A 16,477-nucleotide genomic window follows, 5' to 3' on the forward strand; every position below is an offset into this window, starting at 1 on the left:
CATGTGGCGAAAATATGTTGCGTGGTGTGAGGCCAGGAAGGCCCCACGAAGAAATTTCAACTCGGTCGATTCCTGCATTTCCTGCAAACAGGAGTGTCTATGGGCCTCAAATTGGGGTCCATTAAGGTTCAAATTTCGGCCCTGTCGATTTTTCTTCCAGAAAGAATTGGCTTCAGTTCCTGAAGTCCAGAAGTTTGTCAAGGGAGTATTGCATATACAACCCCCTTTTGTGCCTCCAGTGGCACTGTGGGATCTCAACGTAGTTCTGGGATTCCTCAAAACACATTGGTTTAAAACCAGTCAAATCTGTGGATTTGAAGCATCTCACATGAAAAGTGAACATGCTCTTGGACCTGGCCTGGACCAGGCGAGTGTCAAATTGGTGGGTTTTTTTTCTCAAAAAAGCCCATATCTGTTTGTCCATTCGGACAGGGCAGAGCTGCGGACTCGTCCCCAGTTCTCTCCCTAAGGTGGTGTCAGTGTTTCACCTGAACCAGCTTATTGTGGTGTCTTGCGCCTACTAGGGACTTGGAGGACTCCAAGTTGCTAGATGTGGTCAGGGCCCTGAAAATATAGGTTCCAGGACGGCTGGAGTCAGGAAAACTGACTTGCTGTTATCTTGTATGCACCCAACAAACTGGGTGCTCTTGCTTCTAAGCAGACTTTTGCTAGTTGGATGTGTAATACAATTCAGCTTGCACATTCTGTGGCAGGCCTGCCACAGCCAAAATATGTAAATGCTCATTCCACAAGGAAGGTGGGCTCATCTTGGGCGGCTGCCCGAGGGGTCTCGGCTTTACAACTTTGCCGAGCGGCTATTTAGTCAGGGGCAAACACGTTTGTAAAATCCTACAAATTTGATAACCTGGCTAAGGAGGACCTGGAGTTCTCTCATTCGGTGCTGCAGAGTCATCCGCACTCTCCCACCCGTTTGGGAGCTTTGGTATAATCCCCATGGTCCTTTCAGGAACCCCAGCATCCACTAGGACGATAGAGAAAATAAGAATTTACTTACCGATAATTCTATTTCTCGGAGTCCGTAGTGGATGCTGGGCGCCCATCCCAAGTGCGGATTATCTGCAATACTTGTACATAGTTACAAAAATCGGGTTATTATTGTTGTGAGCCATCTTTCAGAGGCTCCGCTGTTATCATACTGTTAACTGGGTTCAGATCACAGGTTTTACAGTGTGATTGGTGTGGCTGGTATGAGTCTTACCCGGGATTCATAAATCCTTCCTTATTGTGTACGCTCATCCGGGCACAGTATCCTAACTGAGGCTTGGAGGAGGGTCATAGGGGGAGGAGCCAGTGCACACCACCTGATCCTAAAGCTTTACTTTTTGTGCCCTGTCTCCTGCGGAGCCGCTATCCCCCCATGGTCCTTTCAGGAACCCCAGCATCCACTACGGACTCCGAGAAATAGAATTATCGGTAAGTAAATTCTTATTATTTGAAGAAAGCTCTGCAGAGGAAAAAGTATGTATACATGTGACTCTGTGAACATATGGATTAACAATAGGAGATATACACAGATTTTAAATATTGTTGGATGATATTTGCATGTGTATACGGATCAGAAATTAAAATATAGAATTGGTAGCCTTTTTCTTCACACATAAAAAATTGATCTGTGACGATGCCCATGCAAATAGTCTTATCTATGTGCCATGAGAGAATAATTGACGATACATGTGTCTTTTAGCCTGTATGTCTGATTTTTATTGATATATTGAGAGATATATGCTGCGCCCATATTGCACATTGGGGAGTGCCAGACCTTTCTCTGCTATATATATATATATATATATATATATATAAAAAAGAAGGGGGGATGGGGGCGCCAGCGACCAACGGTGTCTAATGGAAAAAATAAATATGAAGAAGTTGGCAGGATACGTTCAGATAAAAAGATAAAATTACATTTATTTATAGAAAGATGGGCTAAAACCTCCAAGGCATGGGATATTACTAAAATGACATCAAGATAAAGCTAAAAGTATAAAAAAGTACAAAACATATAGATAAAAAGCAATAATCTAATAAGATAAGAGAATGGTGCTTATCTTAAAAATGGAGGGTCAATTTGAGGTACACCCCATATTGGAGAAATAAAAATATTTTAATATAAAAATAAAAAAATAACTGAATACCAGCGCTCTTGGAACCCCCCCCCCCCCTCCCCCTCCTCACTGAATTGGCATTGGCGGTGCATGCGACTCAGGATCAGGTCCTGAAATGCCTTTCTGACAGTGCAATAGAGCATTATTTCTTAAATATTTTCTTGGGCATTTTCTAGCTTCCTAGCAATCTTGTTATCCTTAACATGATTATTTTTTCCAGAATTCTCCTGCAAGGCCCGGTCCCATTCACTAATCAGAGATGGTATAAATCTGTCTGAAGTAAGAAACAAATCACCCATCGAGTGGCAGCAATGACAGTCAGTGGCTGTTTATATAATAGGGCTTTTATGGCAGATCCTATGGCTCTGTGGAGAATGATACATTCCCCATTTACACCAAATGGTGCATTTATGACCTTCCAGACAGAGCCGCAACTGGGACTGGGAGAGTGTTTGCCACTGGCCAGGGTGCAGTGTCTAGTTGGCTGCACCGTCACTCCCCCGTGGCACCAAGATTTTACTTGCAGGGTGCCAGGAGTGCAGGTCTGTTGAGTCCGGAGATTACTTAGAGAGTACTCCAGGTGCTTTGCTCCTTTCTGTGCCCAGCACTTTTGACGTGACATGATGACATCAGAAGTTCAGGGGTGAGACCAGCACAGGGCAGAGATTCTCCCTGCTATGGCCCTGCTTCCAAAATGCTTGGGTTAAAGTTTTACAGTATATTCCCAAGAACTTGACTGAGCTATTCCTGCCTTTCATTGTAAAATACTTCGTGTATGAAGCCTGTCTTTCAGTACTGCATTTAGGGACCGGCACTCCTGGACCAATCAAAACTTTAACCCAGCTGCATTGCTACATTTTTGCATTGGGCCTAATTTCAGGTCGATTGCAAAACAACATTTTCCACTAATGGGCAAAACCATGTGCAGGTGGGGCAGATGTAACATGTGCAGAGAGAGTTAGATTTGGATGGGTTATATAGACTAGTGTTACTGTGCTTGGTAAATAGTATACTGTCTGCTTTATTTTTACACTGCAAATGAATGTGTCAATTTTTGTGGTAGGAGTTTAATTAGGCATGAACAGTTAATTTATTCCAGGTATGTTTCACGTATGATTTTTGTTTTTCTGTTAGAATTATTCTTTGTGAGATATTGCTGTACAATAATTCATTTACATGCTCTCTTTAATACTAGTTAAGGTACCTTTTGATATTTTTTACCTCACTTGCCAGCCTCTCGTACTCTTCCATCATCTTCTCATTTTCCTGATTCACAGCAAGTATTTTGCAGATGCGATTAGCGGCTGTCTCTGCCTGTAGGGAATTGTGAGATATTAGCCATGAATAATAAACCTATTAACTATCAGAGAGAAAACAGCTAAGTTCTCGTTCATTCTTAAGGGCTTGTGCACATGGGAATGTATCTGCCTTGACCTTACATTTGAGCTCCCTATCATTCAACGGATGCAGAATGGCACATTAATGATCTTGGACATTACTTTAAAAGAATTCATTGACCTGTGCAGGTCATTGATCCAAAGTGGCAAGCATCACTCAGCTGCTTTAGTGAGGTTTTAATGGTAAATTGTGGCAATAGATTAAAAAAAATTTCGGCAATAGATAATCAGCTCAGATTTCTCTCAGGTGGAACACTGAATAACACAAAACAAACAGTTTTTTTTTAACATTGATACAATAGCATCCATGTTATTTGGGTTAAAGGCTAAACTTGTAAAGTGTATTGCATCTTATTGATTCGCCCCCACACTCAACACTAATCTGGCAGCAATGTCCAAATATAAATGTATGTTTGTGTTTATATTCTGATCCGAATGTCTTCTTTTGATTACATATAGACAGTCTTACTTCCAACATTTATCCCCAACTGGGCATGTTGTATAGAAACAAATCTTATCTAACCCCTATGGCCAGAAAGTGCTGCTGCTAGTGCTAACTGGGAATGTGTATCTGTTTTGTATTTTACAAAAATCCAGCAAATGTTTGCTTATAGTAGAAAAGTATAGTCACACAATATAAATATTAAGAATGATAGACATAGCAATCAAATGTTGTGTACAAATCTAGTTATTTTTATTAGAAATTGAGTATATTATAATTTTTTTACTAATATAATATATTTTCTGCTGTGGCTAAAAGGGCATGTCATCTACACACAGCAGAGCAGCCATTTTGATTCTGAAGTAATATAAATAGAATATGGAATTAACTGAGTAGGACAGAGGTTCTCAAACACAGTTCTCAAGGCACCCCAACAGTCCAGGTTTTAGGTATATCCATGGCTCAGCACAGATGGTTAAATCAAATTGACTGAGGTGCTGATTAAGTCACCTGTGGCCAAGCATGGATAAACTTAAAACCTGGAATATTGGGGTGCATTGAGGACTGTGTTTGAGAACCTCTGGAGTAGGAAATGGTGATATTACAAAGATGCTTCATGATCAGTACTTAGGAACTTTAAAATGGCAATACTATTTAAAGCAAAACACTGCAAGCCACCACTTGTCCTTAGGTTACAATTGTACAGATGTATCCAGGAAGTACTGTACTTCAGGGTGTATTTATCAACAATCGCATTTTTATTGCAGTTGTGACATAATAATTAAGCCCCAATTTGCAATGCAGTAATGAAAATTGGGATAGAGCTTCCCATAAAACTCTCTCGACTACCGCTATCACTTTGCTTCCAGGTTCAGATACAGTACATGTACTGAGCATGCGCAGCGATTGGCCTGTGCGTGCGTCAGTGGTGCCCCTCTCTGAAAACAAATGTGTTAGAGTGGGCAATAGGCTACTATGAGCTCACGCAAACTGAAGATGGTGTTAGCTGCTGGGCCTAGCATCCTTTTATTCCGAATCTTGGTAAATCTGACCGTTTACCAGTCTCCAGAGGTTGCTATTTTTTTTTTTGGGGGGGGGGGGGGGGGGGAATGGAGATATATGCTGAGGTTCCTCCTTGTTACATCCAGAAAATACTTAATTTATGTCGGGGACTTTCAATGGGCATACTTGATTGAACACAGTAATTGTTTTCCCCGCAGTGTGCAAAATTTCAGGCAGCCACGTGATTTTTGTTATTCAATTAGATATGACAGTTTTAGGTGCAGTAATTTCGGTAGGAATTAACGCAGATTTCTTATTGCAGCTTCAGAGCAGGTCCAACTTTGGAAAAACTTTATTTTAAACGTAAAAATTATGGGACTTGGGGCCTAATTCAGACCTGATCATAGCAGCAAATTTATTAGCAGATGGGCAAAACCATGTGCAGTGCAGGTGGGGCAGATATAACATTTGCAGAGAGAGTTAGATTTGGGTGGGTTATTTTGTTTCTGTGCAGGGTAAATACTGGCTGCTTTATTTTTACACTGCAATTTGAATTTCAGTTTGAACACACCCCACCCAAATCTTACGCTCTCTGCACATGTTATATCTGTCCCCCCTGCAGTGCACATGGTTTTGCCCATCTGCTAACAAATTTGCTGCTACGATCAGGTCTGAATTAGGCCCTTGGTTCAGAACCCCTTGGACACCTAATGACTAATTAGGCAATTAGAAGTTTTAAATAAGCTTAATTGGGCCAATAATTGCATGTAATTTTTGCGAGAAAAATGTTGCGTTCAACTTAATTTGCCCCAATATACTTGTGTATTATCAAATATTTTAAGCGCTAAATAATGAAAATTAAAAAAACACAAGTGTAATAGAGATAGATGTTCCTTAGATGAACCTTGCACTATTTGTTCATGCTCCATCCTGCTTCCCCGAAAGCCTAGATGGACAGAGCAGATAGAGGGGACTCTCTAGATGAGCCTTATGGGTAGCCAAGATACACAGACTGAAGTCTAGAGTAATTCTGTCTATCACAGCCATGGTGCTATGCATATTATATCAATCTCAGGCTTTTAGTGAATATATAATTCAGTCTAAAGGGCCCTAAACACTAACGCGACATGTCCGTCTGACATGTCTCCGGCGATCACCCTGGAAACCTCCCGGGGGGCAAGATCGCCCAAAATACATTGTACTGTATGTTGTCCTTTTGCATACGATGTCGGACATGATTGAATGTGCAGCACATTCAATCTGGAGGATCCGATCCGATGCTCACGGGACCGCGCATCGGATTGGAAACACCTCCAAAATGCCCGATTTCATCCGATATATCGGGCCGAATGCCGAAATCGGATGAAATCGGGCATTATCGTCCTAGTGTATGGGGACTTTAAACCAGACAATGGTATGATGTTGATCATACAGATGAAATACACTGCTTGTCGATATACTGAAAACCATATAACGGATACGCCAAATGGACAAGCAGACGCTGTTGTGTATCATAAGAATAGCTAGATATGATAAATTTACAAGTTTCACTTACCTGTTCGGCTCCAGCAAATGCATGGTAAAAACATGACACATAGGTCATAAGTGCTCTCTCATCAGGCTTAGGTGTGTTTACAATATCTTCAGGGAAACCAAGAAGATGGGAGAATGCAGATTATTTAATGAGTAACACAACTTCCTTTAGTTAACAGTATGTTTGTAAAACATCTTGCAAAATCACCAAAAATGTGAATATGTATTTTACCTGAAGACATCCAGCAAAAGAATGCTTTGATTGGAAAAAATACAGTTACAGTCAAGGCTGATGGACATACTAATCAAACGTTGTATAGAAATCTAGTTATTGCCATGAGAATTCAGCCAGTAAAAGTATTTCAGAAACAGGGATTGTCGTACATATATTATTATTTTTTTATTATGTATAGATTTCTTGCTGTAATTAGAAGTACAAGTCCTCAACACACAGAGGAGGCAGACATTTTGGGTGCGTATTCTGAGTTGACAGCAAAATAAGCAAGTAACTTTCTATCTGGAACAAACCATGTTGCAATGCAAGGGTTGCAAATACATTTATTTTTTTGCATGTAGGGCAAATACTGTCTGCTTTTGCATGCTGGATAGCTTTATCTTTACACCACAATTTAGATTAGACTATGGACCCGCCCATCTCAGATCTAAATGTCTCTGCACATTTTAACTATGCCCACCTATAGTGTAACATGGTTTTGCCCAGGTGCTAAGTTGCTTGCTTTTATTTTTTGTTTTACTCCTACTTCAGAATCAGCCCAATTGTTGGCTTGAGTAAGATGAATAGATCAGTGGTGTCACAAGGCAGGAGTGGGGACCAGGCCCGCCATCAGGGGGGTGCTGCGGGCACAGTAGTCCCGGGCTCGGCCTCTCTAACAGAGAGGAGAGGGCCCGGGCTGTTCATGCCGCCGTCCTCCCGCCGCTTTGCTCCGCCCCCTTTACGTGCCCGAGATCTGACAGTCACAGGAGGGAGAGAGGACGCTGCTAGCATCAATTGTAAGCGTCCCTCCCAAAATGGCCGACGCCTCATAGGAGACAGTTATTAAAGATACTAGAGGAGGCTCCTCTAGTACCTTTAATAACTGTCTCCTCTGAGGCGGCGGCCAATTTGGGAGGACGTTTTCAATTGAAGTTTGCAGCATCCTCTCTCCCCCTCCTGTGACAGTGTCAGAACTTGGGTATGAAAAGGGGCGGTGCTACCAGAATATATATTTCTTTTTTTACTATATATATAATATATATATATATATATATATATATATATATATAATTTATTTTTAGGGGGAGGGGAGGGGAGGGGAGGCCCTGCCTAATTTGTCAGTCCCGGGCCCCACAATTTCTGATGGCAACCCTGGTGGGGACTCCAGCCCCTCACACGAGGTGACACCAAATTGCCGGCTCTTCTGCAGTGACAGGAGCCGAGTGCTGCAGTGTGATATTCACCTGCAGTATTCGGCTCCTGTCACAAATGAAGAGTCGGCACTGTACTCAGCTCAGTCTCCAAGGGCAGTCAGCATCTCCGTGGGGGGGGGGAATGCTGGACACGACACCCCCCCAGGAATGAAGAAACAGAGATCCCTGTGAAGCCACACCCCCTTTTGTTAGGCCATGCCCCCTTTCAGGGGTCGCCTCTGGTGCGGGGGAGATAGTGCAGAGTGCGCACCGGGTGTCACCACACCTGGTGACGCCTCTGGAATAGGTCACAGAATATCTGACCAGGAAGTGGTGATATTTCCAAAGCACTTCATGACCAATACATTTGATTTATTGGTTCAATCGACAAAATGGTTTGTAGGTAGTTTGTCATAAATTATTATACTTTACTGTCTACGTTGCTCAGATGCAGAATTTCTGTGACTATTTACTATTTCCTACTCCTTAAAACATTACATTTTATATTCAGTTTCATTATTTTACTGTTTTTTTTTTTTCTATCTTTAGATGAACAGTTGTAACACAAAGAAGAAACAACAGTTGTCTACCTTCAGCGTCCAGCATCTTTGGAATATCCAGATATTTTTCAGCAATGTCCATCGCTAGGTTAATGTTTCCCACAGGGTCATCCTGTTTCAAAAGAAATTATAATGTAAGAAAATAATAGTTTCTCGTTTATGTATAGTTACATTTTGGTAACAAGACTTCAATCTATCGTTGGTTAATTAAATTGAAATCTCTAGTGAAAGTACCACAATCATTAGTAGGTTGCAAACATGCAATTAATTATTTTTACATTTCAATGGAAGTTATCCTGTAGTCACAAGATCTCTTTATTCCTCAATACTGCAAACAAGCCACCTTTGTGTAACAATAACAGAAACTTATTATCATTATTATTATTATTATTATTATTATTACTCTCCCGAAGAGTAGAAATAAAAAGTAGGTAAGTATGCCACCATCATGTCACATGTCATCATGTTGGGGCAGGTTCCAATGACTCCAGACCACCAAAGCAGCCCCAACCTCACCCAATCTCCACCACCTCCCACACCTCAATTTGCTTCACATTGAACATCCTCCCGTGGGCAATTGCAAAATAAAACAATTAGTCGTAATTAGAAAAAGATAAAGAATCACCTTTACAGCGGCCTAGCATGGCCCTGATGCAGGGGAGCCTGCTGTTCCGCACCCCAGCAAGTGACACCTCTAGGTATATGACTCACATGTCTAGTGGGAAATTCATCATTGTGGCAGTGGGGAGGAGATGATGGTATAAGTGAGGGAAGGCACAGCGTGTGAGGGAAGAGGGCCCTGCTCGTGAGAGCTTACAGTCTATAGGGGAGTGGAAGAATAAAATGCATGTTTACTACAGTAATTAATTTAAGGCTATTAGCACAGTATCCCAGATCTATTATATGGATTTAAACATTTACTGGTTTATCAGTTAACAATAGCATTGTGTCCCAAGGACTATACTCATTGCAATTAAGTTAAGAGAGTTTAATGACAGCCATGGTATGTGTTCTTTGCAGTAAGAACAATAACGATATGATTTGGCGGGTGTATAGAGCACTTTGTCCATTACTGTGTTTTCAAATACTGTAAATAAGCTAAAGGGAAAATATTATCTTTATTTCTTATGACAAGAAGTCTGAATTACAGGAACATTATTGTATCTTTGCATGTTCCACTGCAACAAACACTTATATGCAGACATGTTATTTCTATAACTATGCTTCAAAATGAGCTTGGGGGCTGATTCTGATTTGAAAGTAAAGCAAAAAAAGGCAAGTAACTTTGTATCTGGAACAAACCATGCTACCATGCATTGGGAGCAAATACATTTATACTTTTTTCTGTGCAGAGTAAATACTGGCTGCATGTAGCCTACAAATGAAGCACAGCTTTACTTTTACACTGCAATTTAGATTTTAGATTGGACACACCCCACCCAAATCTAAATCTTTCTGCTCATGTTATATCTGCTCCACCTCCAGTGCAATATGAGTTTACCTAGGTGCACAATTACTTGCTTTTTTTTTTTTTTTTTTGCATTACTTCCAAATCAGAATCTGGCCTTGGGAATCTTGGAGGGGAGATATTCAGCATCAGACGGAATTGAGATGCAATCGCATCTCCCCATCTGTCCACACAGTGTGCATCTCACTTATGCGAACTCCTCTGCCTGATTGACAGGCAGATGCTTTCGCGGGGTGGTATGGGGCAGTGACACAGTGTTGTGTGGACAGTGACGCTGCACTGAGTGGGCGTGGTATGGAAACGGGGGCGAGTTCGGGGTGGTCGCGTGATGTCACACACAGTTGCTGCGACCAGGAAAATGGCCGCCCTGCACCTGCCTTCGCAGACTTGCTGCAGAGGCAGGGGGCATCCACAAATCATTTGCATGCTGGGTGGCTTTGCCCTGTGCTGGGTGACCCCCAGCATGCGATTGCAGACAGTTGCAGTTTTGGTAACATAGCAAAACTGTAAATGGAGCTGAATGAGGACCTTGCTCCTTTAATAAAAATGTAAATAATTTTGAGTCAATGAAGACAGCAGATGGCGCTGTTTCCTTATTGCCTGGAGGAGGACCCTGAATCATACTCTCTAAAAACTTATACGACCTTCACAGGGACAAAAATATACACAGGACCTTAAACAACCTGCATTCAAATGAGAGTAATTTATCTTTAACTTTGGAAAAATATATTAGAATAACTGTGTGTTTTATTATAGATTTTAGGTTAAAAAAATAAATTCAAATAACATTGTGGGTCTGAGACCAACATTTGTACAGGAACAAGAAAAAGCAAAAGAAGCATCTTTTATGGGTACACTGGAACCACAATAAATGGTTTAAAACCCTCTTCTTTATTCAATATACATTAAAAAATTTTACAGGACTGGTGAAATATTAAAATAGAGTGTGATAAGAAAATAAAGTGTGATATTAAAACTACAAAAACTCAAGTCAATGTTTTCCTGTGTGAATTTTATTTTTACACCACATTAAGAACAGGAGGTTTAATAAAGAAATAAATTGATGTAACTCCAGAGGATTAATGTGATACATAACATAAAAGGAAAATATATCCACATAGAATTTATGGGCAAAATAGCCTTTTTTGTGGATAATAAAATTCACACAGGAAAATATTGACTTGAGTTTTTGTAGTTTTAATATCACATTTTATTTTCTTATCACATTCTATTTTAATATTTCACCAGTCCTGTAATAATTTTTTATGTATATCGAATAAAGAAGAGGGTTTTAAACCATTTATTGTGGTCCCAGTGCACCCATAAAAGATGCTTCTTTTGCTTTTTCTTGTTCCTGTACAAATGTTGGTCTCTGACTTCTAAGCATTAGGGTAGCACCTGCAAATAAAATTATATCACTCTGATAGAATATCAGACGTTATAAGAAATTAATATATTGCGTAAGGAACCACTGGTATCTTAATTTACATATAATGAGCTTTCAAAGTACTGGTGCGGGATTTATTTAGTATTGTAAACATTGTGGGTCTGATTTATCACATGCTGATCTTTTGAAATTGCTGATTTTCTCTGATTTTCCCAGGGGGTTGTAAAATAGCAATTTATTAAGAGCAAAAAATGCTGCTTAATAAATCAGATCCCGAAATGTATAACTTGTAAAATGGCTCTGTTATGTGTATTCCCGTGTTGTAACTAGTTTGGCCAAATGATTTATGATTCCTCTTTTAGCATTATCTCAGCCTCTTATTCGGGAAGGAGAGTAAGGTTAAACAGCGTTCCCTGGGATTACACTGTATAGACAGGCTGTGATATCAACTGTGCCAACACTCTCATGTTTCCAAAAATAGGGCAGTGATCTAGACAGAAGTCTTTCAGTTAGAAACACAATGAAGTAATACCAATCATGGCAGGATTTCTATACGAGCATGTAAAACTGTAAGCATGGGCAATAGCCAAAGTGGGGCAGGGAGCGCCATTGCTATGGGGCCCAGAGGCTTAGGGAGACCCAGACCCAGGTCACATAGTTGTCTACCACGTTCCTGGAAGTAGTGCTAAGCATTTGTGTCAGTTTGTTGCCCAGCCTGAAAACAGGACCTTGTCAGTGCTCATATGGGTGGAGGTCGCTTCCTCTCAGTAATGCCCCACACCGATGATGATCCATCTGCCGCGCTCCCATATTACCCCCACAGGCACAGCTGCGCTAATCAGTGATCCCAGCACTAGGCTTCTCCTTGAATACAGCCTTTCTGAAGTGAGCTGGGGATGGGTATTGAACTCAGAGATTGGGACTGTCCCAGAAAGATTCTAAAGCACTGATATTCCTAGTGGATCAGGGAGGTTTAAGAGGAGAGGGGGTCTGTGCGCACACTCCATCTGTGACCCCTCCACTCTGTGGCACAGAAGACTCTGAGCATGCTCAGGTCTCCGGAAATACGGTGCCCACCATGTTCCCGGTGACTAATGTCTATTGTGCATGCACAGGTCCCTGGAATCATGGTGCCCGCAATGCTCCTAGTGACAAATCTCCGGGAAAATGGAAGCCGCGCCATTATTTGAGTGGACTCAAGAGAGGTCATTAATTGAACATGGGTGCAGGGTGTGCAGTGTGGGCTCCCTGGACTCGGGGGCACGTGTGCATTGCACACACTGCACCCATTATAGATATGCCTAGTTAGTGGATACCTATTGTAGGTACATGCAAAACAATTTTGGGAACTGCTTCCATAAAAGTCTGTTTGGTGTGAGCCGGAGTTTGCATATTTTTTCTATAAAATGTAATTTAAAATATCTCATCCCACAAGTGATAATGTTAGATGCTTGCACCATATAAGGTGGATGAATGTCTAGTATACAGTGGGGGAGATTCAAATGTCTGAAAAGTCAGTTGGGAGTCTGTTTTTTTCCTGTCTATTAGATAGGAAAAAACACCCAGCCGACTTTTCAAACATTTGAATCTCCCCCAGTATGTCTAGTCTGCCCACCTCCTGCCATCAGATATACCTGTGCTCCCCCAGCAGTTGTGCAATCTTGATGCTGAACGCAGAAACAAAACATTATACTTTATTGTCACTTTTAACAGAACATGGCAAAAATGATGCTTAGTGGGGTATCCCATTTTTCTGGTTCAAACATGTAACAGCAATAATGTCCAGATGAAGACCTGGTACACTGATGCCTAAGGGCCTGATTCAGAGGTGGACGTACAGTGAACCCAATGCTGATGATTGCGGATTTGAGCAATATTTTGTACTGGGCATCCATAAGCATTGCACCGCACATGCGCAAAGTTTAATACCTGAAGGCATCAAAGTGAGGATTTAGATGCAAGTGATTGACAGTCAATGACTATTTGTGGAAGGTAACAGGGGTGTGGCTTGTTAAACCTAGGTGTCGTCATTCGCAGCTCTAAAGACTCGAGTGTCTTACATCTGACGGAAATTCTGAGCAGCCATAGGGTTGCTGAGATGATCGATGGTGCATCCGATGTGCATCCGACGGTGCGTCTTTGTACGAAGCAGCAGATTAGAACTGCTATGAGTGGATGTCTCTGTACAAATTCCTGCGACTGATACATTTGCTTATTTTCGCACATCCGTAGTTTATGCAATTGCTGTCGTTGAGGGATTTGTGTTCACCGCTGAATCAGTCCCTAAAGCTCTGATGATAACTTTTTATTCTTGACTGAAACTTAAAGCAGAAAAATGTTTTCCCTTGGACAGTCTGATTTCATTAAAATATAGTTTGGGCTTCAGTGATCTTACAGGGATACCTTCAACTAATGTTGTCCTAAAGTGAGATAATCACCTACTGTCCTATGCGCATATGAGAACAATACAAGAAAAGGGAACTGCATAAACTGATGAATACTGCACAGCTGAGCTGAAGCATAATACTGTAGGTAAAACTATTTTACATTTTGTTCTATCCACCGAGCTCATGGCCGCTACGCTGCTCATGCATAAATTGTCTATGACGCCTGCTCACAGTGGAGGCAGCCATGTTGTTAAATGAGCCAATATTTTTGAGCCTAGCAATTTATCAGGAACCACAAACATCACTATGGAATTGTTATATCCCAGCATCTAGTCATTTTTGGGGTTCAGAATGAAATGCTGACTTACGGGATCCCAGCAGTCATAATACCAATGCGGGGATCCCGATGAGTGAAAAACCGACAGGGGTGAGTGCGGGCTGTTTTCCCCTCTTCTCTACCCCCTAACCCTCTGTTCCCGCAGCCTAACCCTAACCTCCATCCTAAGTGCCTGACCCTAACCACCTGCCATCTGGCGCCTAAACCTAACCCCCGGCCTTAAACATAACCCGCCAGCTATTCCTATGGTCGGGATGCCGGCTGTCGGTATTCTGGCGACGGTCTCCTGACCGTTTTGGAGTTCCAGCGTCGAAATTCTAAATGGTGTTGGGATTCCAGCGTTGGGATTTCGACTGCCAGGATCCCGACAGCCGTCATCTTGACTACATTCCCATTTTAGTTATGTGCTTATTATAGGTTGGAGTTGTGTCCACTCTTGTTTCTGCATCCTCTGTGGAAGTTTATAATGACATTAATTACAGCTATGTCCCTCCTGTGGTCAGTAACAGGAATCATCTACCTATTAGAACCACTAATGATCTCTCCCTGCCAAGCAGGGACAAAGCTAGACATTTATAGCCACATAGCAAAATATTATAAGGGCCCCCATGTACCACCCAAAAAAATATATATATATACCAACGGAGCTTTGGGAGAAGATATAAGGCCCAGTAGCAGCTGCATGCACTGTCATTGTGCTAGTTACACCTTTGTTGCCATGTAGAGTGGAAGCAGCATTGTGTCTGATTTCTGGAATCGCTTATACCTGCCAGCTCTGACTTTGGCCTTTTATTGACTGATCTTGGCCTTTACTGCTGCCATTCCCTAACTTTAAGCTTGTCATTGGATTTTGGCTTTGCATGGGCTGACGGCATCAGTGGGCCAAGTACCCAACCCAAGTAGGGACTTTGGTGAAAATCAAGAGTGCTAATAACACGAGGCAAAGAGGATCCACTTCCTCACACAGATGCATACAGGCATAATGCTTCATGTTTCACCAGTTCCTAAAGGGGTCCACTATTTTGAGTGATAAACCAATATTCTGCTTTAACAAAGGTTACAAAGTATTTATGTTGCTGTTCTATAGATTGTAGTGGTTGTGTGGTGTCTTATTGCACAGCAAACCAGGTGCGCATGCTGTTAGGTATCAATAGAATGAGATCACTATGAGGTTGACCTTATGTAGCTTGGAGTAGTCAAGGAGATCAGGCCGATGTCTGTGGATCAGGGCACAGAGGCCAAGGCCATCCTTCCAGCTTTATCACACACAATGCAAGAAAAAGAACATAGTCACACAGTCACAGCGATGTTATTAAAGGAAAATGTATAACCAATATTAACAAACACATATTTAAACCATCTCAAAATATATATTTGTCTAATGTACTATATGGAAAGCATGTTTCTTAGGCGGCTGTGAGAGGACACAGTAGGAGCCACCTACAGCTAATAAAAATGTCTCAGTTGCCAACTGTAGTTAAAGAATGCAAGAAATCATATATTTGTGAACTTCTCAGAACTGATATTCCCCTATGCCAAACAACCAACATACAGTAGACATGTGGAACATTATAGTCCATATATATATATATATATATATATATATATATATATATATATACACAGGTTGAGTATCCCTTATCCAAATTTCAAAATCCCACATATTTTTCTGTACCCTTCCCCAGATTTGTGCCTCAAGACAATCCTGTCTCGGAGGTCTATGGACAATTCCTTTGACTTCATGCTTGGTTTGTGCTTAGACATGCACTGTCAAGTGTGGGACTTTATATAGACAGGTGTGTGCCTTTCCAAATCATGTCCAATCAACTGAATTTACCACAGGTGGACTCCAATTAAGCTGTAGGAACATATCAAGGATGATCAGTGGAAACAGGATACACCTGAGCTCAATTTTGAACTTCTTGGCAAAGGCTGTGAATACTTATGCACATGTGAATGTGATTTCCTAGTTATTTATTTTTAAACAATATGCAAAAATCTAAAAAAAAAACTTTTTTCACGTTGTCATTAGTTGTCATTATGGGGTATGGTGTGTAGAATTCTGAGGGAAAAAATTAATTTATTCCATTTTATAATAAGGCTGTAACATAACAAAATGCAAAGATGCACTGTGTATATGTATATATATATATATATATATATGTATATACACATAGAGAGAGAGAGAGAGAGAGAGAGAGAGAGAAACAATAGTGGTATGGCGCCCGTACCAGGGTCACAATCTTAGTCTTCTCGGTCCTTGTATGATGATACAAACACACAATTATAAGTCCAACGTAATTTATTAAAATGTTCTTCTTAAAATATTGATGGTACAATAATTGTTCTTCCCCTTTGGGGTCACAGCAAACATCACAGACAGATTCCCAGGGCATGAGAAGAGGGCAACTAAGAATGTGACCCTGGTACGGGC

General features: G+C 41.2%; 1 protein-coding gene across 1 annotated transcript in view; it reads right to left on the minus strand.

Moving 5' to 3' along the window:
* Positions 1–16,477, minus strand: part of ACTN2 (actinin alpha 2) — a 117,076-nt gene that overhangs the window by 45,936 nt on the left and 54,663 nt on the right. The window contains exons 6-9 of the mRNA XM_063918061.1: positions 15,221–15,299; positions 8,495–8,576; positions 6,520–6,605; positions 3,345–3,437 (exon numbers count right to left, since the gene is read on the minus strand). Of these exons, the coding sequence (XP_063774131.1) occupies positions 3,345–3,437; positions 6,520–6,605; positions 8,495–8,576; positions 15,221–15,299 (340 nt within the window). The remainder of the gene's footprint in view (positions 1–3,344; positions 3,438–6,519; positions 6,606–8,494; positions 8,577–15,220; positions 15,300–16,477) is intronic.

Source organism: Pseudophryne corroboree, chromosome 4 (genome assembly GCF_028390025.1).
Source record: "Pseudophryne corroboree isolate aPseCor3 chromosome 4, aPseCor3.hap2, whole genome shotgun sequence".
Taxonomy (NCBI): domain Eukaryota; kingdom Metazoa; phylum Chordata; class Amphibia; order Anura; family Myobatrachidae; genus Pseudophryne; species Pseudophryne corroboree.